This window comes from Chelon labrosus, assembly GCF_963514085.1.
Source record: "Chelon labrosus genome assembly, chromosome: 12".
NCBI classification, from domain to species: domain Eukaryota; kingdom Metazoa; phylum Chordata; class Actinopteri; order Mugiliformes; family Mugilidae; genus Chelon; species Chelon labrosus.
The window spans coordinates 21,571,300-21,598,682 of NC_140345.1; the positions used below are offsets into that span (position 1 = coordinate 21,571,300).

The following is a 27,383-nucleotide window of genomic DNA, read 5'->3' on the forward strand; positions in this document are numbered from 1 at the left end:
CATGTTGACGAGTGTTGCCAGTCAATGCTAGCGCGAACGCTTGGCATATTTTTAGAAAGACAAGGGCAAAAACGACAACTTATTGACATAACTCCACAGCCGCCGTCGCCGCCGCGTACGTGTGTTCGAGATGCCTTAACATCTCCATGTATTGTTGGATAAAACACGCGTGTTAGTGTTTTATTTCCTCTGACAAGCTAATGTAGCTAGCCTGTTTGCTAGCCCAGGATTGGAGGAGTTGACATCTCACTGTTGGCTTCGTATTAGCTAGCACAGGCAACAGGGGAGCTAACTTAAAAGAGGTGAGTTCACACTGCTTTTCATCTACTCTGATATGGAAAAATATGTTTTATTATTGTTAAAATTCCTTTACCAAACAATATGAATGCGTTATTTACTCAACTAAACTGTACCGTCGGCGCAGGTGAGGCCTCATAACGGTGTTCTTGACATTACTAAGTAGTTATCTCCAACACATTTAATCTCACTGGCTGTATTTTTCAGGGACACACTATCAGCTCATAAGTAGTCTGATAATTAGCTTCGACATTTTCTGCAGTTTTACTTCAGTGTTGCTTGCCAGTGTTTTAGAAATTGCAACCTGATTTAAGAAAAGAAGGGACTTTAATTTGTACCAAGAGTACTGGGGTGAATAATGTAGAAGTTGTTTCATTAGAGCTGCAGGAAAATCATCTTAAACCTGTAATCATGGAGTTTAAAGGGGCACTCAGTGGTATGAGTTTGATTGGCCAAGTTAGTCAGCTGATCTTAATTCTGTGCAGCATACAGGTGCTGCAGGTGTTTAATCTGCATAAATCCAGAGTAAGGAGTGTAGATGCCCCCCCTCCACCCCACCCCCAAATCAAGCAAGAAGTAAACAGAGCAGCACTTCTCGCCTGGCATAACCTTTCAGGGATTAACAAGTATCTACTGATGTGGCATGAACTATGGCGGCCATTTTTTAAAAGTTTCTATTGATTTGAAGCTACATGGTTGTCTGGTGTGAATGTAAATGTCCTCTAATAAAGTTTGGACATGGCTCATTACACTGACTGACACTTTACTGGTCTGTAATACAAACACAACACAAAAATGTGTGACTTTATAAATGCTTGTAGGCGACACTGTAGTTAGTTGTAGTTCTGTTATTCCACTGCTCCCTGCAGTATGTTTAACGTTACTGGCAGTCAAAGCATTTCTGTTTCTCATTGTTACGTTAACAGCGTTATATTGGGGGTTAGCTCAAGTGTGTGCGGCAAAACGTGAGTGAGTGTTTGTCCTGCATCCTCCCTTTCAGAGCTCCAGATGCGGCTAAAGGATCCCTTCTCTTTGAAAGCCGCAGATATGACAAAGCGGACTAATAAACCGAGAAAGCCTCGTGATGAGGAGTCATCAGATGAAGTCAGTGGTAAGTCATAGAAACCGTACATGGCACCTGACTATGAGGGGTTGTGAGTTTTGATTTTGCGTCCTGTGCAGCATGATGGATAGTCAGTGGGAATAACTCTTTAAAGCAGGGCACATATTTATCATTTATGATACCCTACAGTACTTTTTGCCAAGTTCATGGAGCTTATTTAACTGCCCTACAAGATTAGATCATTTATCCAGTAGGGAATATATTTTATAGATTTGAAAATCACTGCAATATACATTTGTCTCTTTTTATCAGGACTCACTTGCCAGCATGTGAGTAAAGCAGTGGATCTGAGCTCAGTGAAGAAGTCAGTCCTCTCGAGCGTGTGGTCGGTGTGCTCTGAATGCCTAAAAGAAAGGACGATGATCGATGGAGAGCCAGCCGCATCCCATGACATCCTAGTGTGCCTAAAGTGTGGTCTTCAGGTAAGATTCGTCTTGTACAGCACCTACTGGGACGGAGCAGTGAGCACTGGACATTTAGTTTATACAAAATGTCATGCCATGTCGTGTACACACATCAATAGCCAAGTCATTTTAAATCTGTTGTGTGTGCGAACTTTGCCATTTATTTACCTTTATGGATATGTAAAAGGAAGAAGGAATATATAATTGGTTAGATTAATTAGACTAATCTAATAGTCACTGAGAGATTTCGTTTGAATGTGCCTGGCACGCATGTTATCGTATTATTAATTGTTGATTCGTAAATTATCACACCGGAAATTACAAAGAAGCAAACTGCACATCTTGCGTTCTTGTTTCTTTCAATAATTAATTATAGATAGATAGATAATCCTTTAATTTATCCCACAGTGGGGATAAATCATCAGAATTCATCTAAATTTGATGCTGACCTTAAAAATACTGCAGAATCTTAAATATTTCGTCTTCATTTTACATGAATTTGTGTGTGATTTTTTTGTTTGATGTGGTCCCTACTGTATATCTGCGTATATACCTACGTACTTCCTTTCTTCCCATATAGTTCTAGCTCTGCCATATGCAAATTAGGCTTTATGGAGGTGGGGAAAAAGTAACAAGAAAATATTTAAATGAACTGTCCTACAGGGCTGTAACCAGTCAGGGATCCAACATGCTGTCAAGCACCACCAGGCCCTCCATCCAGAGTCGCACTGTATCACCATCAGCTTGAGCACCTGGAAAGCTTGGTAAGTCACCTGAGAGGTTCATGGTGAACTGTCATGATAAAGCAAAGCCTGTACGCAGGATGTGTTGTATCAAGCTTACATAGAAAACACCTAGCACCGACAGTCTTCCTCATCTTGGCTGCTACAATTTATTTCTACTACTACCGTTGGTTTCCGAATCTGTAAACTCAAACGTTGTAAAATATTATTTTCTAAATACATGATTTTTCACTGCATTTTAATTTGTAAATGGTTTTCCACTTCAGCCCAGTACTTGGCTGCCAAATAATAGTTCGGATCGTTATTAGTTCGTCGAGGGTTTTTGAGTTTAGCGGTAGCTCGAAGCCTTTCTGTGTCTGTCTAACACCTGTCTCTTTGTGACAGGTGTTTTGAATGCAACGAGGAGCTCTCCACTCACTGCAACAAGAAAGCTTTGGCTCAGACCCTGGACTTTCTACAAAAGCACTCTGTCAAGGCAACATCAGGTAAGTTGGAAACATCCTGGAGGTCTTAACCATGTACTGAGGATGTAAGCTTTAATTAGACAAAGCATGCACCAAGGTCCAGTCTGCCCAATTCAAGATTATTCACTCCATGAATCTAGCAGCTTGAATACAAACAACTGCTGATGTGTTAACTGTGCAGGTTTTGTCTGAATAATCTTTACAGAGTATATTTCACACAATGTTTTGTGTGCCTTTGGACCTGGATTGTAACAGTCATACAAACAGAATAACGTAAAGTGAAGAAGGTCTTCTTTGCAGACTATTGGTGGCTGTCTTGTGGCAAGATCCACGAAGATTCAATAAAATGTCCTATCACTCAGATGAACCGTCTTACCTGTCCACAAAAGTTTAAATTTGCTCTCCTCAGTGATCTACCTTCACTGCAGGAGTTGGCTGCAGTACACCTGCTCCCCCTGGTGGCGGGGGTTGTCTTGAATCCATGGGTTTAACCTGTTACTCTCAATGTAGAGACGCCTCACAGGTGCATTGTTAGCTTACACTGCGGTGAGATGGGTGATACTGTTATTAATAAAACTCCATCTGCTTTGTTTCACTAAGTTGCTCAAAGCTTAAAAACAATCCTCAGGTCAGAAAATTAAAGAGTAACGTCATTATTACAGTGAAGTTAACAAGAAATGCGTTTGAAAAGCAAAGTTTGAGTTGTGTCGCCATAGGTTACGTTCATACTGATACTGCTGCCTGACTTCCTACGTTCAGGCTTTCATGTCCTTTCACCTCACTCAGACCACCTGAGCCCTCCTTGCCCAGTCAGTCAACCATACACATATCACTCCCCCACCCCTCTCCATACTTACACACACGCATCCTGTTCCTGCCTCGCCGTCCCTCTCCAGCTCTTGTGCTGGCATCCTGAGAGACCTCCTAACAGACTGTAGCTGATCATGGTGGTGGGCATCGTCACTGTTGGTCTCACTGGCTGTCTCAGCAGACCCCCCTGCCCGGTGTCCAGTTGCCAGCGGCCAGAGGCCAGTCGCCCAGGCCCCCCCAGTCAGGCTGGTCCCCCATCTCAGCCAAGGTTGCAGAGTTGCAGGACTGATTTTGCAACAGTCCCCCCCCCCCAACACCCCACCCTCACCCCCACCTCGCACGCCGCATGACTGCACATATTAGAGGAATTAAGCGCTTGAGCGATGCTTCCCGGCTGGGTTCCCTGAAGAACAAGAGCAGCTGCGTGGGGTTCAGCCTCTGCTCTGTCGTTCTTTGTCTTTCCATTGCTATCTGTTTCTGTCCCTTGCTTCCTCTGTTGAGCCGCTGTACGTCTCACCACCTCTGGGCCTGTGTGCTGCACTAGTGGGAGCCAGGGTCCTCAACAAGTCAGAGCGACTGGATCCTAACAGCTGGAGCGCACTAACTCTCAGTGGACACACACACACACACTCACAGATACACATATACACATATACAAATATCATTCAAGTCAAGCAAATTTCCTTCCTTCCTTCCTGGCTTTTACAGAAAGTCTAAAGTTTCACTAATAAACTTTGAAATGCAATATATTGTTTGCAGCTCAGATCACATTTGAGAATTTTTCAGATTATTCAGAAATTTGAAATATAGTAGGTAGTGATTTATTGTAATGGTGCTTATTTATTTCCCCATTGTGGGACAAATAAAGGTTTTTTTGTGTTTCAAGGTGTTTCTGTGGTTCAGCAATAGTGCATGGAGGGACGTGTACGTGGTATACGGCGTCAAGCAGGGGTCCACTGATGGCGTGGATTGATCTGCCGAGCTGGGCAGTTGCGACCTACAGCTTTCCTGCAGCTTTCCTGCAGCTTTGCCTCTTTAAATTACCTGTCACCTTTCCTGCCACTCAATTGTTCCACACCGGTCGGCCACATGGGTATAGAGGTGGACCGCCATTGTTGCAGCAAAATAGAAGGTTTGTTGCCTGTTGAGGAGCTTGTGAAATTGCATTTCAGTGTGAAGGCCAGGTTTTCACTAGAAGCTGCCGTTGTACTCTGTTCGCTGTGTTTTTCCTATAGACCTCAAGCACAAAAGAGACCCGGCAAGGATTTTTTTCAAAATCTATAATAATTCTGTACAACAACAGCTCGGGGAAGAAAGAAAGTCGATTAACTGTGCTCTCTCACCATCAAGGCCTTCAGCTCAAGTGCCCGGAGTTTCAGTAAAAAGCGAATTGACCTCAGGGAGCGAGACTCCAGCTTGTTACACAGCTGCAGAGTCTTTGTGGAGCAAATTAAAATGTTGGTTCTGAATAGACATCAGAGCTTGTTGCTTGTTAGAATCTGTCACTTCCTCTTTGTTTTATAGTACCGATTGTTTTCTCTGCATAATTGAGATGTTACATACGATTGTTTCTATATCCTGTTCGTACTCTATTTTTCCTCATAAATATGCAACATATGCATCACAGTCAAAACATATTCTCTAGGTTTATGCTGTAGTTATGTGATATGTGTATGTCAACTACTCCCCTTGTTTGTCATTTCATATTGCGTAGTTTTGTGTATCCTGTTTGTTAGTTGCTCCAGCGGAGGTCATAGTCACATACATTACTTAAGTGATGTTTCTTAGTAAATAAATAAGTAAATATTTACTCATTTCACTGCTCCTGCTCTGAGTTTCCTGAGATGTGCAGTCATGCAGCGTTCCTGAGATTTCCTCCACCAGGCTGAAATCAAAGTTTTGGCGTTGTAGAATTGCTGCACCTTTCTTCACGTGGTTTCCTGTCCCCTGGTTGTTGACTGTTTTTAACCACAATTCTTCGTTTTCCGTCAGTTTAGCTTAGCCGAGTCAGCTGCCAGTAAGATGCTTGTCCCCTGGTGGTGCTTTCAAGGAGGTAATCAAGAGTGATTCTGTCTTTATTCCCACCACCGCACATGAAAGTAGGCCAGATAGTGGGTAGCAAAATCTCTGCGCGTGCACATGTGTTAGTGTGTGTGTGTGTGTGTTTGTGTCTGTAAGTAACATGGCACTGGGTTCTCTTGGCCTCAGATGGCAAAGAAACAGGCTTTTCATGCCCTGCAGTCACAACAAATTAGCGAATTCATAAGACATTTGGTGTTGCCTGGCATTCCTCTTGACTGCCCGCTCTGCATGAAGTGAGCCGGCCTTGGCCCTCCACACTGCTGCACTGTATGTCAACAAGGATGCATGGATGAAGCCCACTGGCCATACGATTTGAGAGTCACTCAGCCCAACTGTGAACCTCATTAAGAAGGCTGTGAAATAGCCTTTTGATTCTTGTTTTTTACTTGATCATATCAGTGTATTTTGTGCAGTAAGTTGCTGTGAAACTCAAACATATCATTGTTGTAGATTTGCTGCACTTTTAAAAACAAAAAAGCTGCAAATGTTGGTGTAAAACACAGTTGAATATGTTTGTTTATTGAATAGTTTCGTCGGTTTTCTTATATTAGCCTTGTGTTAGCCTGGCTGCAATAATATGGCACATGCACGCCAGGACATTCTGTAAAATTTGAATGCTTTTTAATTATTTCTGCACGTACTCTAGGACCACTCACTGTTAAAGTGAACAAGTCCCATGTTTCTTTGTGTATCTCTTGTGTGAAAAAGAGCAGGGAGTGCAGGAGGTGTTGGTGTAGATGCGTGCATGTGGACGAGCTTGAGCACCGTGATGCTTTCCTCTGCCCTGGGGAAAGGCTCCACAGTGTTAGCGCTGCCCATAACTCGGTGGCTGAGCAAGGAGGGCCAGGTGGTGGTGCCAAATGCAGCACAGTCAAGCGTGGACTGAGCGCATGCTGACATTTGCCTTCGCTGACTGCTGCAGGGAGAGGAAAAATCTGCTTTTCCATATGCTTGTGCTCGTTGCAACCCTTCCCTCCACCCACTGCTCCCCCCCCAACGCTGCCCTCTTCTGCCCCCCTTTCCTCCCGTCTCAACCAGATGGCTCCCTGAACATTGTTTACCTTGGGTGACGGTCCCAGATGCAGAGTGTGTCCATTGGCATCCCCATTCCGCCCGTTTAGTTTCCTCATTCCTCTGCTCTCTCTTAGCTCAAGTGCAGCTCTTGCACTCAAGTCGCATAAAGTGTGTTGATTACATGTCCCCGGCCCACAAACACTACAGCTAGTAGGCACACTCATTTACTTACTCTGCTCTCTCTATGTCTTTCTCTTTTGCTCAGTTTTCCACTCTTGTGTAAACATTTCACGCCTTTCCAGTCCCTCGCCAAATTCCAAAAACACGCCGTTTGTTTGTTTTTCCCCCAATCGAGGCTGCGGTCTTTCCCCATCTCCACTTGTTTTCACATGCGTTGTGTGTGTTGACATATGGGAGCTCCCTTATGGCTGCATATTTAAGATGAAAATAGGCCTCCAGATGTTGCCAGCAAAGAGGGCCAGATGCATTTAGCACCACTGGGTGGAGCGCCTCAGCACGCCGTCCCGACAAGCTGAACCTCACTACTAATTGTCTTGATCCCAAAACTACATCACACACCTAAACACGCTCACTTCGCTTCTAATCAGCAGTGAACATTTTTCAGTTAAATCAGTGTAAATATAAATTATCGTTTTTGCTGTAGTCAAGAGAACGTAATGAGAAAAGGAGGAGAGTGGGTCTGTTCAAGTAGTTGTGGTATTTCTCCTCAGACCGGTTTAAAGGACAATCTGCCCTTTTCCTTAGACTTTTTATTTTTTTTTTAATGGATTTTGATTTATGAAATGCAAATTGTCAAGCCACGAATGAAAAGTCCAAGGTACACATTCTGCGACCAGGACACTCACGTTAATGTCCCTGGCCTTGAGGAGGGAGAAAGCTCGATGGGTTTGCGGCCAGCGGCGGGCTTACCCTTCGCACTGGGCTGAATAGCTTTTTTCAAATGAATTTGTTGTACACAAGGAGGGGTTCTGTAAATTGAATATGCGCGAAGGCAAGGACATTTTGTGTTGAGGAGAAGATTGGTGAGAGTAAAGGTGCAGATTCCTATGAAGGTTCATGGTTCAGTTGAATTGCTTCCGTTCGGGCATAAGCGGGATCAGACTAGTGACCTCGCTACCAGCATGCTCTCTTGACTGGCTTATGTGGGTGAAGTGTTCACGGACCAAAGTCTTTTTGTGTCTCCCAGCATTTATTTGATTTTTCTACAGCCTGTAGGTCCTAAGGTACCGCCATCAGTCCTTGCTGCAAAAACGTGCCATTTTGCACAGAAATCTCTGATTATCAGATCACAACCGACAAAGTTCTGCTTTAATAACACATTAAAGAAGTATTCAAACAAAGATTTATCATGCCACATGGTTATTTAGATGTGAATGTGCTGCGACTGTTGTGGAAACTTCCCGTGTTGGAGTATTCAAGGTTTTTTTCAACCGCAAAGAAAGGCGACATGGATGCTTTTCAAAGCAAAACGTGACTGTGAATGGATCAAATGTCACATCTCACATCAAAATATCAACTCTATTTGCTGTGTTTGAGCCCAGCCTACAATCTTGCCAGTGTTGATCATAACAGAAGAAATCTTCCTGGTCTTTTTCTTTGTAAAACTTCAAAACTTTCCACTTCTTTCTTCCCAATACATAATAAGATTCGGTTGTCTACAGCAATTGTTTTTTTGTTTTTTGTTTTCAACCCCTAACCAGATTAACATAATTTCAGGGAGTCGTTAATCGTTAATTCTTGCGCAATCTCGTTTGCATATTAAATACTTGTGGCGTGCAACACATGTCAGTAACATATTATTATAGCGTAGCCATCATGGTGTTAGCTTTGTTGTTAGCTGCTGGCAAGCCATCAACTCGCACAGCTACAGCACCTACTTTAGTGTATCCCCAGCAGTCTGTACGCCACTTTAGCCATCTGTGTCTTAGTTTCTGTTGAAGGTTAGTTTTCATTGGTGATCAGGAGTAACAGCTGGCTCTGGAGAGCCATCTCTCCAACCCCAGCCCCCACTCCTCCCTCACTAACCAGCGGAAACTTCTACAGCTGTCATCTGCTTTCCCAAATGACCCAGCTCTTCTTCCAGCTGCCGTCCCAGCACCCTGCTCCCAGCCCCAGTTTTGTTTCAAGGCTAAGGCCTTTTGGTTGTTTTTTTTTATTTTTTTATTTATTTTTTCAGCATCCTGCCACAGCCCCAACTAAAGCAGAATATTTTTCTAAATCCAAGGCCGACTTTCATTCTCAATCTCAGACCAGCCACCATCTCAGCCGCAGCCTTGAGCTTGACTTCAGTTTTGGTTTCAAAAGTAACCTTAAAAGTAAATTCAATTTCAGTCAATTTCAAGTACCATCTTCACATTTCAAAACCATCATGTCACCTTAACTAAAGTTTGTACTGCATGTCTTGGGCGATATTTCTACTTTTTTTGTGTGTGTGTGTGTGTTCCAGGAGCATCGCCCAAAATCATCAAGCTGCGAGAGGAACCATCAGATTATGCTGATCCGCCCAGAGGCAAGAATCCAGTCATCAACAGCACTTTGGTCCCTGTTAAGGGCATCAATAACCTTGGTAACACCTGCTTCTTCAACGCTGTTATGCAGGTTGGTATTGCTGTTATTTCTAATACTATTACAAGTTGTAAAGAATTAAAAGTAGTTGGGCCAGAAACCTAGAATTTAGAAAATATTATCTTCAGCACGCTGTAATATTTTCAATTTGGAGACAATGGAACGACGTATGATTTAACTGGAAAGTGTACATCTGAAGCATGAACACACATTTTTAAAGTGAACACCTCAATGCAAACAACCTGCTTGCATGGTTATATGCATATTCTTAAAACTGTCGTTTGTTAGGGTGAATGCGAGATCTCTGGAGAATCAGCAATAAATTGCAAAGAGGGTATTTGCATTCCTCAAGTGCTTCTACTTATGAGTTAGTCCTATTGAAGAGTAGATTGCGGTCTCACAATGACTGCGTGTGTATATACAGGTCATTTTGTATCGTATATTTAGTGCAGCGGTATATCCAGGCACATTCACCTGCATACACACGAGTGGCTCTCAGTTGGTGCAGGGCACGTTCACAACACAACGCAGCTATAGAGTCTCCTCAGTCATTCTCTGGTCATGTCATGGTGACTGCAAACTGACATGCCTCTTCAACAATGAAGCTGTTTTTTTCCGCCATTTTGTTAATCACCCTCAGGGTCTTCCTTGTTGATTGAAATTCGAGTGAGCGCGCTTTACATGCTTTTCCCTCCCTCTCCCTGTCTGTTTGTGTTGTCTCCTTGAAAATTGCAATCTTTCTGGTGAAAACACATAATTGTCGGAGGATGAGCTGTGTCTGCGTTCACAATGCCAGCTCCATTGTGCGTTTTCCATAGCAACAGTCTTTATTGCCAGGATGTGACAAAACAAATATCCCTTGAAAGGGAAGGAAAAGATGCTTCTCTAACATGAAGGGACAATGACTGCTTCAGGCTCCCCTCGCCAAGGATCTTCTCCGCATTTGAGACTCACAGATCATGGATAATTTTGAAAGGCTCTTTCAGAATAATGAACTCACCGCAAGTTTCCTAAATCCCACTAAAACGGAGATAACGTTTTACAAGTATATTTTAATTGACCACATTGAATTGCCACAAGCAAAGCGTGGATACGCTTTCATATCTATGAAAGACCAGAGATAAAAGAAAAAGAGATTTTCTTGTTTGCAGATTTGTTGTTGGACTGGGATGAAGTGATTAGTTTGAGCTATTTTTAATAGTACGTTTTCCCACTGCCATTCAGTTCATATAAATATGATAATGATAGATATTCACTGTGTAATACAGTCTTTAAATAATTCTGTTGTCCCTACAGAACCTGTCCCAGACACACATGCTCATTGACCTCATCCAGGAAGTGAAGGAGAAAGGGTACAAACTAAGGATCTGCCCCCCTGTTGAGACCAGTCTGGTACAGTTTGCTACCGTTTATTCTCCTCCATTGAGTCTGCTTAAATCAGTAAAACTGAAATAAAGAAATGAAACTCACTCATGCCTTGTTATTGCGTGTGACCTCTTCATATTTCAGAATCCCCTCACAGTAGTGCTGCCCAGTCCAGAGCCCCTGACCTCTGCCTTGTTCCTCTTCCTCCATGGCATGAAGGAGCCAGGCAAAGGTCCCGTCAATCCCAAAGTCCTCTTCAACCAGCTCTGCCAAAAGTAAGTGGTAATCTGCTACCGTTTTAACCCTAGAGCCTCTACTCTGTGTGCCCTGGTGTGTGGGAAAAGTGGTGGGTTTAGACTTGGATAGACTTAAGGTAAGGTAAAAATACACAACATTTGCATATGTTTAGCTACCCATGAAATGAATGGCCTGCAAACTGTAATGTTACTGAAACAGAGGTTAGGTTAGATAATTTGATAAACCTCAAGAAAGGTAGAGCATTAATTTTTTAACTCTTTCTGTAACAAAGGTGTAAATTTGCTTCTTACTCCAGACTCCTGCTGATATTAGACCTCAGTCAGTAAAGTCATCAGACTGTGACATAAATGGCAGTATTGCTATTCTCCATCATCATCACCGCCGATGTTGACAACACAAGGAGCCACGGCTTTCACCTGCTTTCATCCTCTAACTACTGTACAGACTACTGTGCAGTGGTGAACACTTTTAACCAGCCAGACCCAGGTCGCAGGTCTGGTTCCGGAGGAGTGCCCTTCACACGCTTTAACCCTCAGCATGCACAAAACACGCTGGAGCCACTGCACCTTGTCAAATGTCTATCAGCAGCCAGCCAATTGTGGCTCTTCTGCTGCTTGCCACACTGCTTTTCCACCTGCGTCGTATTTGATCCAGAGCAAGGTCTAACCGACTGCGTGACTCGCTGACACACGGCCTTACTTTTGTCAGCTTGAACAGTTGTTGTGTTCCCTTTTGTGAACAGTGTGAATATTTGGTTGGCTGACTTCTAGTTTGAGCGTGGTACACTGCTGGTTGGGTCCACCGTGTTTGTGTGTACGTATGGGAGGGTCTTGCACTGTTTAGCAGTGCAGGTGGGTGAGGGCATTTGACACTGGATGACTGGGTGCATCTCTGGTGCGGCTTTGACAGTTATTCTGGTACCTAGCCTTCATCTGACAGGCCTCTTTGTGTGTTTGTGTGTACATGGGGCTGCCACCTCACCTGGCACCACCTCAGCTTGCAACACGCACACAGGCAATTGTGCATTCAGACAGCAAGCGCCGCACACACCTTTATGCACTCATACACGTCTAATTTCAAGTTGAGCTAATCTATTCCACTAACGTGCATTTGAATCGAGAGATACGACTTCAAGCCTCAGCACCCATTCACCCCCCTACTCTTTTATATCACATGTGAACTTTAGTTAAGGCCAATAAGCAGTCTAATGCTAATATCCATTCACACGTTGTTTCAAGTGCTTCAGAGAGACAAAGAATAAAGAAATATGAAATATTTGTTCAGGAAAACCGTATCATGACATGCCCCCCCTCCCCTTCCCTCCATAAATTATGAATCATTTTAATTACTTTATTTCCCGTAATATAATTCAAAGAAAAGAGCTCTTGAATCTAAGTAGTGGTAAAGAGTGAGCTGTGTTTCGCACTGCAAAATCTGTGTGGAATCTAATCACTGTGAAAGCATCATAGTCGAGACATCAAGGCTGATGGTGTGTAGGGTTACTTGGCTCTGGTCCTGGCCTCTTTTTCTACTTGACTTGGCTTCTGTGTCTTTGAGATTGGACTGTGTGTCCAACAAAACAAGAAATTAATTGACAATCAGATTAACTATTGCAAACCCATCCATAGAAAGCTGTGCGCTTCTCCTCGACCACTAATAAAGAGAGCTACTTTTCTCTTTATCCAGCAGAAGCAGAGGCGTCTAAGATGAACACGGACCAATAAACAAATTGATTGTAAGGATTTTTTTCATAATGAGATGCAGTATTCTTCCACGTTGTTATTTCACGTATATGCATGTTTCTCAAACAGCCACAAAGTGTACACAAGTCCAGTGTTCTGTTCTGAAATAGCCTGAGCGCTGCTTCTTTATTAAGACTATTCCACACTGCAGCTCTTCTACATTCAGTCAGGTCTGAAGCTTTGAGCTGTAAGGGCAAGGTTAAGAACCGCTCCCGCTCACTGGGATATTTTTTTTCCCCTCCTCATGGTTGCAACATTTCTGACGACTGCTCTCTGAATACGTCCTGCTGTCCTCACATGTCACCGTGCAAGCTCCTCTAAAAGAGGCTTGTGTCTGCCCTTGACCTGAGGGTGGAAGGGGGGGGGAGCGGGCAAACAGCACTTTTCCATTTCCCTTTGACTGCCTTTCTCAGTATGTTTGTGCTGACAGACAGGTTTTAAGTCTTTCTGGCTCAGATTGGGATCTGTTTGAGTGTCTGTGTGCAACTCCGGGGTGCTATTGTGCCCAGTTTTGCGTGCCTGCGTGTTTTGTGCCTGTTTGTTTGCATGCATTTGACCTCAACCAGCTGAGTACCCCGCAGCCTGCCTCCCGTCCTCCTGCCAATGGTAGGGGTCTGGTCTGTGCTTGGACCAGTGCCAAGCTATGTGTGTCGGATGGTCAGCACCACACTCTGTATCTGGTGCCAGGGAGGGTCCCAGCTTGTACCCAGTGTACTACAAAGCCAGTCAGTGGCTCGTCAGAAGTTAGACAAGGCAAAGTGAAATTCAATTTAAGACGTTCGCAGAGAATGTGATTCATTACTGTTATTAGTCTGTCCGGATGGACGCTGCGTGCATGTCTGATGCATAAGCCGGACAAAAAGGCCACACAGCGGCATTCATCTACACCTGCTTCTATCAAGGACTGATTCAATTTTCAAGACTGCCACTGAACAAGTTCTTGCATCACAAAAAAATGAAAAGTATGCAGCATCTCTACTCTGTCCATTTACTGAGCACAAACATCCACATACCCACATCTTTCAAATATTGTTCATAAATAAGCCCTGGGAGAAGTCTGATGGAAATAACAGAGGACGACAATGGGTTCCATCTTGTGCTGGCATCCAGGTCACAAAGACATAAACACCCGTACAGTACTCACACATTGGTATGAAAAAAGAAATAATAATAACACATACTGCCATGAGAACATGTTATGAGTTTGGGACTGCAGACAAGGGTTTGGACCTTTATAATGAATGTAGGAAACCTTAACATGAACAGGAAAAATGAAACCACACATGCTCAAATGTCCGCTTTGATTTAGGCTTTCCATCATCCTGAAGTTGGTATCAGTTGTTTGTGACAACTTAAGTTTACTTTATCGTCAAAGTTTAAATACATTTTGCACGGACGTGATAGAAAACCTTTTAAATGGTGGTAGACACGGAGGATAATGTGGCACGTGCTTATTCTAACAAGCCAATTTCAAAATCGGCAGCGTGCAGCAGGAGACGATAAAATGCGCAAGCCAGAAATTTCATGACTCCACTAAGGTGGTTTTTCAGATGTGCTAGTTTTTACTGAATATTTACATTATAGTGCAGCTGTAATACAATCTTTAATCTGCTACTAATTGCTGTTGGCTAATAGATAATCAGAAAAAAAAAGATTTATGATTACTTTTTGCAAAATAAGAAGCATGACTTGTTTGGTTTCTGAATTTCTGATGCAATTATTTAATGCATGCATTTAAAAACCCTCTGCAGCATGAGTCGGCGGCGTAGTTATGCATCATACAAATCAATGTTTACATGACGACGTAATACGCATGACACAGATAATTAAAATGAATTTCATTTGGGTATTCACAAAAGTCAGATGTACTTGTAGATGTTTTTGTTTTGTTCAGTGAACATATTGTAGATCATTGTGTCACATTTCTGTATTTTATGCATGCGTGTGAGTAACGGCTTGATGAATTTATTATGTGAACTGTGTGTGGGTGCATTGTGTGATATGTGTGTGTGTGTGTGTTCGAGGGAGGGGGGGAGCTTGTGTGGCCTTGTGTCTGGTACTAACTCATCCGGCTATTAATTGTGTTAGCACCGCAGCTGTTTGCGTTGGCCAGATTGAGAGCAGCGCTACAGGGCCCTTCTGCTTCTCTCCACTGGGATGAGCTTCCAGACCTCCTCATTCCCACTGATCCCAACCTTGCTTTTCTTTTCTTTTTTTCTCCCACACTCTTTCTCTCCCTCTCTATCTCATTCATTTCCTTCTGTTTTGCTTTATAACTCTCTGTCTCTCTCGCTTAGTTAATTGACAGGCTCGTTAGTGGACCAAGAGGGAGGCATTCCTTTACTTGCTGTTGAATTAAACGACATGCGTGCTCCATATCATCTTTAGCCCTTTACCCAGTGTGTCTGCAGGAGATGGGGATGGGGATGGGGGTGGCGTGTGACCTGTGATAAGGACAGGTGGTTGACCATTTCTACCGGCATCCATTTTTTTGGCTTAATGTCAGCGTGTCTTTTTAATTTTTTTTTAATTTTAATTTTAAATGGTAGCAAAGCGGTTATCCTACATTCTAACTCCATGCCTGTTATTAATCGTTAATGCTACCTTGCTTCCTGCTTTGTCAAAGGATTGGTGACAAGTATTCATAGTCAAACATCACGTTGAGAGCGACATCAATGTTGTCTCTTTAAACTGAGAGGAAATCTTTATTTTCTACACCATAAGGACCTAAAGTACCAACAAACATTCTCCACAGTATTGTTGAGGGTGACGGTATCCCTGTCACACCATCACTCAGTGTATGTCATCCCCGTCGGACCAACCTGTCCTTTGGTCATGTGGCAGGCTCGGCCCAACAGGTTGCAGCGGCTCCAGCCTTGGCTGCCCATCTGCCCCTGGCATCTGCCCTCACATCTGCTTCACCGTGGGACGGCCAAGGGGACAGACCCAAGGAGAGCCTCCCCTCTAACCACTCTGGCCACTGATGTCCATGTTCAGCATGGTAGCGTGGTGTCTTGAGTATGGATCCCTGTCTCCTTGGAGCAGTTTGCCTTTGCAGTAAACTCTACAGGAGAAACCCAACTGTACAAAGACGTAAAAAAAAATAGTTTACATAATCGAATGAGATCAGATTTCACATGGCTGGCTGGTGATGGCAAATATTTTTATGGCTCACGTTCAATAAATAAAAGTTGAGGATTATGAAAGGTTGATTTAAGAAGCAGCTTGTTTTAACTTTCTTAGTAATTGTTTAACGGGAAAATGTGAAACTTAGAGTAAATTAATTGCTATGAAGGATGATTTCAGAGGAATGAAAGAACATTTAAGTGCAACTCAATACTGTACACCGCTAATTGCTTCTGCTGCGTGGAGAATGCATACTGTATACTGACTCAACCTTTACCAGAACATCTTTTACAGATAGTTTACTCTGCTTTTGTTAGCTTTTTAACATATCACATTTAATAGTGATAACAACGTCACAGTGGTTAATAGTGTATAGCGGTATAGTGGCAGGAAGGACTGCAGATATTGAACAGTGAAAAGCAGTGAAAAGTTCTTGTTAGAATTGTACATTTCTCCCGTTGTCGTGTTTTTCAGTTGCTTTATGTTCAGTGTTTTGACGTGATAATGTGTTTTTGTCTACAAACAATTGAGTCTTTTTCTTGAAGTTAAAGATTCACTCCCACCTTCATTTTATTTGACTATTCCTTCACTTTCTCTTCATATGTTTCTGTCTTGTCTATTGTTCTCACTTAATTCAATTTGTATTTTTGTCCCCCCCACCCCCCCACCCCAGAGCTCCACGCTTCAAGGGCTACCAACAACAAGACAGTCAGGAGCTTCTGCACTATTTACTGGATTCCATACGAGTGGAGGAAACTAAAGTGAGCATGTTTTACATATAAATGTTTTAACATACAGAATACAGGGTATTCATGACAGAGAGATCATTCAAATGCACAAAAAAGACTCACTGCTATCCTGGTGTCTTTATAAGTGCACACTGTATGTAGTTAATAGCTAACGCTGGTAGTTCTGTTCCCCTTTTGTGTAGTTTTGTGCTAATGTCACCTTTTTAGCATGCTAAACTAACATGGTGACCATAGTTAAGGCTATACATACTAAACATCAGGGCCTCAGCTTTGCCATAGTGAACATTTTTTACCATTTTCTTCAGCCTGCCTAATTGCAGCGTCACAGACCAGATAGCATTTGATTAGGAAGTGGTATTGTGTTCTTTAACTTGCCCAAAATGCCATGTTTTATCAACTACACTGAACACTGGCGTATAATCGGGCAGTGAGTTAGTTGACTGCAGCAGCAGAGGCAGAATTATCGCACCTATAGAGAGAATGCAACACATGGGGAAGTAATTTTTATTTTATTTTTTGCTGTAATCCAGTAAATATCTTAAAATCTATCCTAGATAACTGCCGTCACAGTGTTCAGCCATGTTTATTGTAGAAGCCCCTCGCATAACTTAATGTCATCTTTTTCAATAGATTGCCAAATTTCTGGTTTAAACCTTATGGTGCCATGTTTTTGGCAAGTACAGAGAACCCCCCCTCCCTCCCTGTCCCTTCACAGACAATTAGGAGACTCCGCAGCAGCCCTTTGGAGGGCTGAGCTGGCCCCCGTGGCCCCACCAGTGGCCACGTGAACCAAGGAGGAGAAGTTAGCGGGTGTGTTTAGTGGTCAGCCCCGGGCCCAGGAGGGGCCACGGGCCCGGCTCCCCTGTTCCCATTCAAACTTGTGAACACCGACAGTTGTGCCACTTAGGGGACTTGCAAGTGGCACGACCGGCATCATTGTGCGGTCTTGGGAAACCCACAGCTGCTGAATGGGCTCCAGGGTCGTCCCATTGTGCTTAAGGGTCGCCCACGGCCCCCCTCCTATACACAGACACACACACACTCATCAGCCTGCCTCCCAGTCCAATCAAGGAGGTAAACAGGGAGGGGGGTACGGCCTCCTCTGTTCATTCACTCAGAAACTCATTTATGCAGCACATTCAGAGTTATAGTGGCATTGTAGCCCCTCATTGCTGATTTTTTTTTTTTAATGAACCCATACCTCAAACCAGCTTACCTTTCTTTATGAAAACCAAATGTACTATAGAAGTGTTATCACTGTAGGCTTTTCTATAATCACTTCCTAAACCAAGAGTGAATAATCCACACCTGGAATAAATTCACATTATCTCGAACACAGTCTGAGGTTTAATATAAATGTTATACACATCCTAACGTTTTGTGTCTGTGTCATAGAGGATCTGGCGTTCTGCACTGGGCGTCACCAACCTTTTAGAGGCCCTAAGTGTTTGTGTTGATTGTCCATTAGTGTCAGAGATCTGAATATGCTAATTTGGCCCCAGTCAATTATCACCAATTAGCTGAGATGTTAGGTATTACTCTCTCAGGGCATGGACTGTCCTTCTTTGCCCCGTCTTCGTTTTAGTCTCCACCCCTGCACCCTTGTACCAGCAGCCCTCTTCACGCCCCCTGATCCCCTCCTCCTCCTCCTCCCTTTGGCCCGTCCTGTGTGGGACAGTGCACGCTGTTACTTTAGGGAGGGAGAGAGACAGAGGGCGCATGGGGGTGAGGGGGGGGGTTACTGGTAATTAATTAGTAGGAGAGCCACAGCCTGGTTTTGACTGTGCCAGCTGAGCGGGGTGCAGACTGGCCGGGGCTGGGATTAACGGGGCTTTTTGACCTAAATAGCCAGTCCAGTGCATGGGTCTCGGGACAATGGGGGCCGACTGGTCTCAACTCAGACATAGACCATGGCCAATTATCTATTGATTGGTGCTTTACTGTGGCTGTGTCTCTTCACAGCTCTCTCGCCAACACACTCACTGACCACGTCACCTCTGATAAGAGCGCCTTGCGAAAAGCAAACGCACACATACAAACATGCACAGTTAATTAAGAGGTTTACATGGTAACAATTCTAGACATGCACAATAATTATTTTACACTAACGATGCTCATAATGGGTATACCTGTCAAACTCAGCTGCAGGCTAGATTCTGATATGTCACTAATGGATGTAATAAAGAAAGTTCAAGAAGAAAAAATACAAAAACAATGAAATTAAAAATTAAAATGGGGTTATATAATTTATATAATAATGTACATTTATGTCAGACTTTATAAGACTTTAAATTTGAGTGTTGTCTTGTGTTTGTTGTTCACAGAGGGTGAAAGCGGGAATTCTGAAGTCTTTCAACAACCCCACAGAGAAGACCGCAGATGAGGAGACCAAGCGTCAAGTCAAAGGTTCATATTAACGCAGAGCTAAACTGATGACTAAGATCAACAGTCCCATCTTGTGGCAGCTGATGGAAATGCAGCTCGGTTAATAATCAGGCAGAGGTTGATTAAAATTATATTATAAAAGAAGTAATTTACTTACCTGCTAAACGTCTAATTTGTTAATTCTGGTGCAGACTTTTTTTAGTTTGAAAGGTTTGATTCATGATATGAGGCATCTGTATTTATTGGAAGGTTTTATTTAGTGGAGCAACTGAACCTGATTAATTTGTGGAGGTATTTCAATAATTGATAGAAAGTTGTCTCTTTTTTTTCCATCAGCATACGGAAAGGAAGGTGTGAAGATGAACTTTGTCGACCGCATCTTTGTAGGCGAGCTTACCAACACCATTATGTGTGAAGAGTGTGAGCATGTAAGTGTATGGGGGTGAGGTAAACCAAAGAAGGATTTGAACAGTCAGTGTGAACCAGTCAGGCATAGCTCAGTGCAACATACATTATGTGAAGCAGGTTAGAAGTGATGCTCTGTTGTTGCTGTTTAGCCAACTCAGACAGAAGTTTCTTTAAAAAGAAAAAAGAAAGAAAGTTGTTAAAACTATTCTGGCTTTATTATGTTATTTATCATTATTATTACATTTGCAACCGGAGGCACAGAATAGCGCCACAGTTTGCTGCTGTACAGTCTCTTTTATCACCGTCATAATATGACAAATATTTGTCACTGACCTGAGGTCAAGATAACCAACATTTTTGTGGAAATTAAGTTTTAGATTTTAATTTCCGCAACCAAAAGGGTAATGTAGCGCTGAAAAAATAAGCCTGAGGTATCCAAACCGAAGTCAATAGAAAAATAATCAGACAAAAAGCACTTCAAGGACCAGCTCAAACACCAACTGTTTATGGCAGACATTTACAGTAAAATGTGTGAGCGCAGGGTGGTTAACAAAGTGAATGCCATTGTGAAAATGAAAGAATATCTTTGAGGGAAGATAGCACCAGGTGTGGAGCCTCGAGTGAAAAAAGCAGAAAAACTCAGCCGCTTGCTGAAAATCTGCAGCAGTTTTAGTTCATGTATTAAGAAAGTGGATGAAGATTTACTGAACATTATGTCACCAACATGGATGTGGTTTCTCTTTCAGATCTCCACAGTAAAGGAAGCCTTCATAGACATCTCATTACCCATCATAGAGGAGAGGGTGAGCTGCTGGCAAATACGCTCTGCTTGCATGTTTACATGATCAAATTGAGTCTTTAATCCGTGAATTATTTATTATTTTTTTTCCTGCTAAGATATCAAAACCCTCCAACCCTAGTAGGCTGGGGAAGGGCAGCCGGGAGCAGGACACCCACTCAGCTCACAGTGACCAGGTCCTCTCTGCAGCACACTCTGTCAACAGAAACACCAGGAAGCTGAGCGGACAGGTGAGAGTGCACATTACTGCTCAATAAAATCATTCACATTTATCATATTTGCCTGAAAACTAATGCCCTTAAACATATTTTTGCAAAATGCAGGGCAAGTTAAACACTCTGCATTATATTTCATAATGTCAGCAAACATGGTGTAATGATGCATAGTCCTTAGTAACAGGTAATAGTTTCTTCTGTCATATGACACGCAGCACTATGATATATGTCATATTTCATATGGTTAACAGTGTGGAGGATTGTTTCTTTGTCTTTCCTTCCACTTTTAGATTCCAACCATATGTATTAAGCTCTTTTAGCTTGCAACGGTCTCCTGGGAGACTTTATGTAAACTCAACTATGAAAAAAATTAGTCTAGCTTAATAATTCCATACAGTGCGGTCAATTGTAATTGTAAGTGATGTGTGGATTCGTGACTGCCTATGGTGAATGCTGCTTTTATTCATATATGAGCCGTGCAAAAAAAGAAATCTCCTAGAGCTCCTTTCACAAAAGTCAAATTATAATCTTATTCTTATATTCTTATTCCCACAGAGACAGCAGAGCAGGAGGTCCTCCAGTTCTGTGGAGGACAAGGGAGCAGGCTGTGGTGCGGAGCGACCAGAGGAGGAAGGGGTGGCTGGCGGATCGTCCCGCAGCGTCTCCGTTTGTAAGATGTCGGCTGCCGGCAGCCTATCGGACGGCAGTGAAAGAGACTCTGGCGCTCAGGACAGCAGTAACGACGCTGACAGTGAGGCCTCTGAGAGCGAGTGGGCCCCGCGCACATCCTCCTTCAGCCACAGCCACGGACACATCTCCACCCCGTCGTCAACCGCCACCCTCACTCCATCCCCTACGGCCCCGTCTGCCCCCTCTCCCTCGTCGTCATCCTCCGCTAGACAAGGTGGCGCTGTAGAGCAGCTGGTTACTGCTGTTTCTAGGGTCAACCTGGGCTTCGGTAGTGGGGAGTGCTCCGCTTCAACTTACTGTTCTCCAGAAGAGCAGGGAGAAACACAAACCCGTGATAACCTCCACCATCAACAACACCAGGGGGCCTTTCAGGTGCTGTCCCACAGCTACACTCCCAGCTCCAAGGAGTGCTCCATCCAGTCCTGCCTCCACCAGTTCACCTCCGTGGAACTGCTGATGGGCAACAACAAGCTGCTCTGCGAGAGCTGCACCGAGCGCAGGCAGAAGCAGCTGCGCAAGAGCAGCTCAGCAGGTAAGAACCACAGCATTAAAAGGATTTAAAGAGAATTAATGCCAGCTTTATTAAAGTTAGAAGCTGACGTTTCGATGTGTTTTGTGTCGTCTGTGTAGATAAGAAGCTGGAGAAGATTTACACCAGCGCTAGAAAGCAGATGCTGATCTCCTCGCTGCCGCCTGTCATCACGTTACATCTTAAACGCTTCCACCAGGTAGCCAGCCACATGCTTCTCCTTTCATCAAACAGATATTCAGCTCTGTTATTTTGTGATTACATGTCCAAATGAGTTACACTGTGAGGTTTGTGTTTTTGTATATTAAGGCCGGGATGAACTTACGGAAGGTGAACCGTCACGTTGACTTTCCTCTGATCCTGGATCTGGCTCCATTCTGTTCTGCGTCCTGCAAGGTATCACGTTAATATTTACTGGGATCTCACCCCGGAACTAAATGAACGCACACGTCATTGTCAACTACCACAAAAATCAGCCACAACATTAAAACCACTGGCAGGAGAAGTGAATGACATTGACCATCTTGTGACGATACAGTGTTCTTTTGGGAAACTTTTACACCTGACATTCATTCGTGTGGATGTTACTTAGACATGTAGCACCCACCTAGACCAGACCAGACACCCCCACCACATAGCAATGACACTCCTTGATGGATGCAGCCATCCCCAACAGGATGCAGCCTGACACAGGCACACAACTCAAAAAACAAAAAGCACAAGGTGTTGACCTGGCCTCCAAATTCACTAGATCCCAAACTGATCAAGTATCTGTGGGATGATCCACAGAGGCCCCTCCCCTTAACCCACAGGACCCAAAGGCCCCCCACTAACAAGATTCTGTAGCCAGACACCACAGGACAACCTCAATCCATTCTCAGATAAGTCAGAACTGTTTTAGAGGCACAAGGGAGACCTACACAATATTAGGCAGGTGGTTATAATGTTGTGCCTGACCGCTGTATCTGTTCTATGTCAAATTTCCGGTAAAGGCTTTTTTTAAGACCCTTTCTTACATTTACTGATATTTTTCTGTTGCCATATTGCTTTCATAGCTGAGGTTGTTGTATACCCTTGGATGGTACCAGTCTTAGAGTCCTACATCTATATATCTTTTCAAACATCTTTTATTTTACACTCTTTCAGTTTTTAATTGTTTATTATCTTTTTTTTTTGCTAGAACCTGGCAGCCGGAGAGCGCGTCCTCTACAACCTATACGGGATTGTTGAACACAGCGGCTCAATGCGTGGAGGACACTACACTGCATATGTAAAAGTGCGCGCTCCGCAGAGGAAAACAGAGCTGCACCACAAGAACCTAACAGGTCAGGGATTGGCTCTCTCGAGTTTCTAACTGTTTTGTGTCTCTTTATTTGCGTGAGGTTCATGGGCAACAAAAGCCTCACTCCTGTGACCATGAAGGTTTTCTCCACAAAGGACAGGGTGATTAGAGGTCTTTGTGTTTCACTGAGCCCCATTTGCTACTGTTGTTAAGCAGAGTGTCCAGATTTGGAGAACACTCAACTACTGGAGAAAAGTAGTTGAAAAACTTGAGGTAGCAGTTGTCCTTGCTGTTAAAAAGCTAACATATTACAGCTATATTGCATTGGCTGATGATGACACAAAGGTCCCACAATCATTAAATATCTATCTATAACTTCATCTTCAGTAATTTGTCTTTTGTGAGGGCAACCAGCCATATTAGCGCCACCGTGGTGTATAAAAGTGATTCTTTTTACTTGTTATTTTGCAGTTATTTGCCATTTCAGGATGCTTTAGAGCAGGCACATGTTTACACCTGTTGAGTAACAGCCACCCTCATTTGAAGGCAAAAATAAATATGTTTGAAATAATAGAGGAGATGCAGAAAAGAAGAAAATATAATACAGAAAAACTAAATTTATAAATGAAATAGTTAAAGGGGTGAACAAATAAATAGAGGAATTAATAAACCTGTAAATAAACAGAAGTAAATTAAGATATAGATATCAACTAATATCAAATTATATAAATTAATGAATGCTAACAATTAGGGCTGTGCGATATTTCATCGTTTACGATATATATCGTCAAAAACATTCCCCACGGTAAGAATATATCATCCCGCGATAAAAACGATAAATTCCCATAGATGACGTATATATGTGCGCGACACACTCGCAGCCCAACACCTATGGAATATTTACAAATTGACAATGGCGGAAGGCGGAGCAGATACGCCGGGCAGCGAGGAGCTCGTTCCTAAACGAGGCTCCACCTCCATTATCTGGTTTGGTTTTAACCCCTTAACGCCTGAATTGATTTTTCAATTATATAAAGAAATGAAATATTTGTATTTTTGCTTACCACTCAGGCCGGTCCTACGAGAAACTAGTGCTTGCAAAAGGTTCCTAGGAATTTTTTGAATGTGCACAAACCGACATTGGAGTATTACATGTGTTATCTCGGCTGCAGTCTGAACGGACACAGTGCGTCGCAAATTCGCGACACTAGGCATGAAGGGGTTAAAAAGTCTGATGCGGAGCAGCAAATTACAACATGCAAAGTTTGCAAACAAATAGTGCATAAAAAGGACAGTAACACCACTAATTTGTTCCACCACCTCAAACACAAGCACAAACCAGAATATGAAGAAAGCCAGAAAATGCGCAAGGATGCAGAAGCAGCGTCGAATTCATCCAAAGAGTCCGGTAAAAAACACAACGACTCAGATAAAACTTGCCGATGCATTATAGTCAAAAAGATTAGGCTGAATTGGTGTTTATTTATCGTCATTTTTATCGTTACCGTGATAAATACCAGAAATTATCGGGATAAATTTTTTAGTCCATATCGCCCATCCCTACTAACAATATTTCTGTTGTATTTAATGGCATAAGATTGTATTTATGTATTTATTTTTATTTATTTATATTTATGTACTTCATTAAATATATTAACTTTGTGATTATGTCACACAGTCCTCTCCTTGTTAGAGCAGCTCAAAGATATATTATTATTATTATTATTATTAGGCACTGGCTTGATAGACTATAAAAGTAGAGATCAGCTTTTGCTCGTCTTGTGTCGCCAATTTACACAAACATTTGTCTAGATCCAGCTTCTTTTTTAGCTTTGCTGTTAATTAAAGCATTAGAGCTCCTTATTACCACCAGTACACTTCACCTTCTAATAACAGAATTTCCTCCTCTGTGAAACTGACATCGTATGTGTTTGTTTTGTTTTTTTAGGTGCGAGGGACGCCTGCAGCAGCTCCCAGGGTCAGTGGGTATACATCAGTGACACCACCGTTCAGACCGTACCGGAGTCAAGGGTACTCAACTCTCAGGCATATCTACTCTTCTACGAGGAAATGCTGTGATGAGACCAGTTTTTTCGCCCCCCCCCCCAAGATTTTGCTTTGTACCGGTTTCGGTGCAGCCTGTACAGCTCCTCGTACTGTATCTGTGAGTAGGTGGGAAAAGATGAACCACTTCACTGAAGACTCACTTATCTTACTTAAATTGGCACTTATAAATATCGCATAGACAGATTTTAATATTTTTTTTTTTGGTTTAGAATCCAGACTCTCATTCATGTTTCCAAATTAAAAAACAATCCTCTCCTTTGAGAAGAGGTCAGAAGAAAACGTACAGTCTGTCTCGGTGGCAGTGGAAACGCCCGAGATATAAACTGCATGATGGAGTTTGCTGCAATAACTAAGAGGGAAACAAGCAGAATTATCGCATGTTAAACTGCACTGACCAGTTGATGTCAGTTGTGTGCGTGTGTGTGCGCGCGTGTGCGTGTGTGTGTGTGCACGCGCCGGTCTATGAGAACGTATGTGTGAGAGACAGGCGAATGTTGTATGACGGTGCTATGTGCACCATTTTCACATCAGTAAACCACTGCTACGTTAAATCAGTTGATAGTTGTGTAACTAAACACATTGGCCAGAACGGGAAACTGTTTCCTACAGTGTAGGTGACGGGCGTGAAGAAATAAATGAATTCTGACGTGTTTGTCCTCTGCACTGAAGTGGGTGACACTCATCATGAAGACACAAAGCCAAGAAGCAATGTCATTCAGAGTCTATGAGAATGTTTGTGCATTTTAGAAACTCAAGCTCCAGTGTCTGCTGTTATATTCTACGTGTTAACCGTCTCAGCCTTGGCCTTGTTTTGTTTATTATAATAATACTGTAATAAGCTATCACGGTAGCAGTGGTTTATATTTACGTACTGATTGAAAACTGCGGCACATAGCACCGCGAAGGGGTAGCACAACAGTTCTTTTACAGCCTACTTCGAATGGATTCTTAACGTCCGAATGTGTGAAAGTCAGACTATCAGTGAATTGCATTTGCCAAAGACGAATATCGCAGCCGCGAGTCCGAGCAGAGTTTACTTCATTCAACGCGTGTTATCTCAAGGTGATCAGTATAATTCTCAAGTGTCATCGCACAAACGGACATAACTCAGTGTTCATCAAGTCGACACACAGCACTTTGTCTGCCTTCATTTGTGTTTAGGCTCTACTGTTAACTGTAGGCGTGCACACAAACCCATTAAGGTGATCGACCGCTACAGACTTTTTATTTCCTAACGCCGTCGGTAAGGTTGAAGTGGGAGGAAAAAAAAAAACTAATAACAAAAACATCTTTGCTGTAATGTGCATGGGTTAATGTTAAAAATGAATGTATTGCTTATTCCTGAAATGTCAAATGAGCTATTCATCTTTTTTCTATGAAAACATTTTAGATGAAACTATTCATTTTCTTTTTTTCCCCCCTGCTTGTTGGACATTTGCCAAAACAAAAGAAAAAGGTTTCAACATATGCATCAGAGTTTTTTTTTTTTTTTTTTTTCTATTGAAACAAGGACAAATTCAGTGCCTCTGCTTCAGGACTAAGAAACATATATATGATGATGAGTCAAATGCAACAAGGGACATGCGTGGTTTATTAATGTACAGTATAACTTACTGTAAAGCAAAAACAGTATGGAGTATATGTAATTGTACATACACATTAGAAACTTATGGTGCTTTAGGCGTGCAGGGTTTTGCCTCATGACGGATTTTTGTTCCTAGAATTTGACCATAAAAAAATTCAGTTATGCACTATTGAACATTTGGAATGAATACAAAACATACCCTATCAAAATAAAAAATAATTTATGAACTGTGTATTCTACGGTAGTCCTCATTGTTTTAGCCTTTTTTTATGCAGCTGCAGCACTAGCAGCAGAAGAGAGATCACAATGGATTCAATGTTTGAGTTGATGTCATGCATGTTTTCTTTTTTTTTTACTCTGAGCGAGATGTTTTCGACAATCCCTCCCGGGCTGTCACTGCAGATCTCGCGGTGCCATATTCAGCCCGTCTTCGCCCGTTATCAGCCACGACGGGTGCAAAACAGTGCTGCTTCGGAACATGTCGCGAGCTGGTGAAGGAGGAGGTGGGTGTGGAATCAAGAAAAGGGCAACGTCCAAAAGCATCACCTCGCGCGTCCTCTTGTTCCCACATGCTGTGACATCCCAGTCATGCAGCTGGAACGCTAAAACAGGTTGTCAAGCCGCCACCAACAGAAAGAGCAAATCTTTACCGAAATGGAT

At 42.8% G+C, this 27,383-nt stretch overlaps 1 protein-coding gene across 1 annotated transcript; it reads left to right on the forward strand.

Moving 5' to 3' along the window:
- On the forward strand, positions 1-27,383 carry usp45 (ubiquitin specific peptidase 45). The gene is made up of 18 exons (XM_084556367.1): positions 1-302; positions 1,298-1,408; positions 1,673-1,842; positions 2,488-2,588; positions 2,952-3,052; positions 9,405-9,556; positions 10,820-10,915; positions 11,033-11,163; positions 16,688-16,775; positions 19,088-19,169; positions 19,485-19,576; positions 20,303-20,359; positions 20,454-20,585; positions 21,126-21,792; positions 21,891-21,988; positions 22,099-22,185; positions 22,970-23,114; positions 25,020-27,383. Exons 2-18 carry the CDS (start codon positions 1,306-1,308, stop codon positions 25,148-25,150), a joined length of 2,433 nt encoding a protein of 810 aa, XP_084412493.1. The 5' UTR covers positions 1-302; positions 1,298-1,305; the 3' UTR covers positions 25,151-27,383.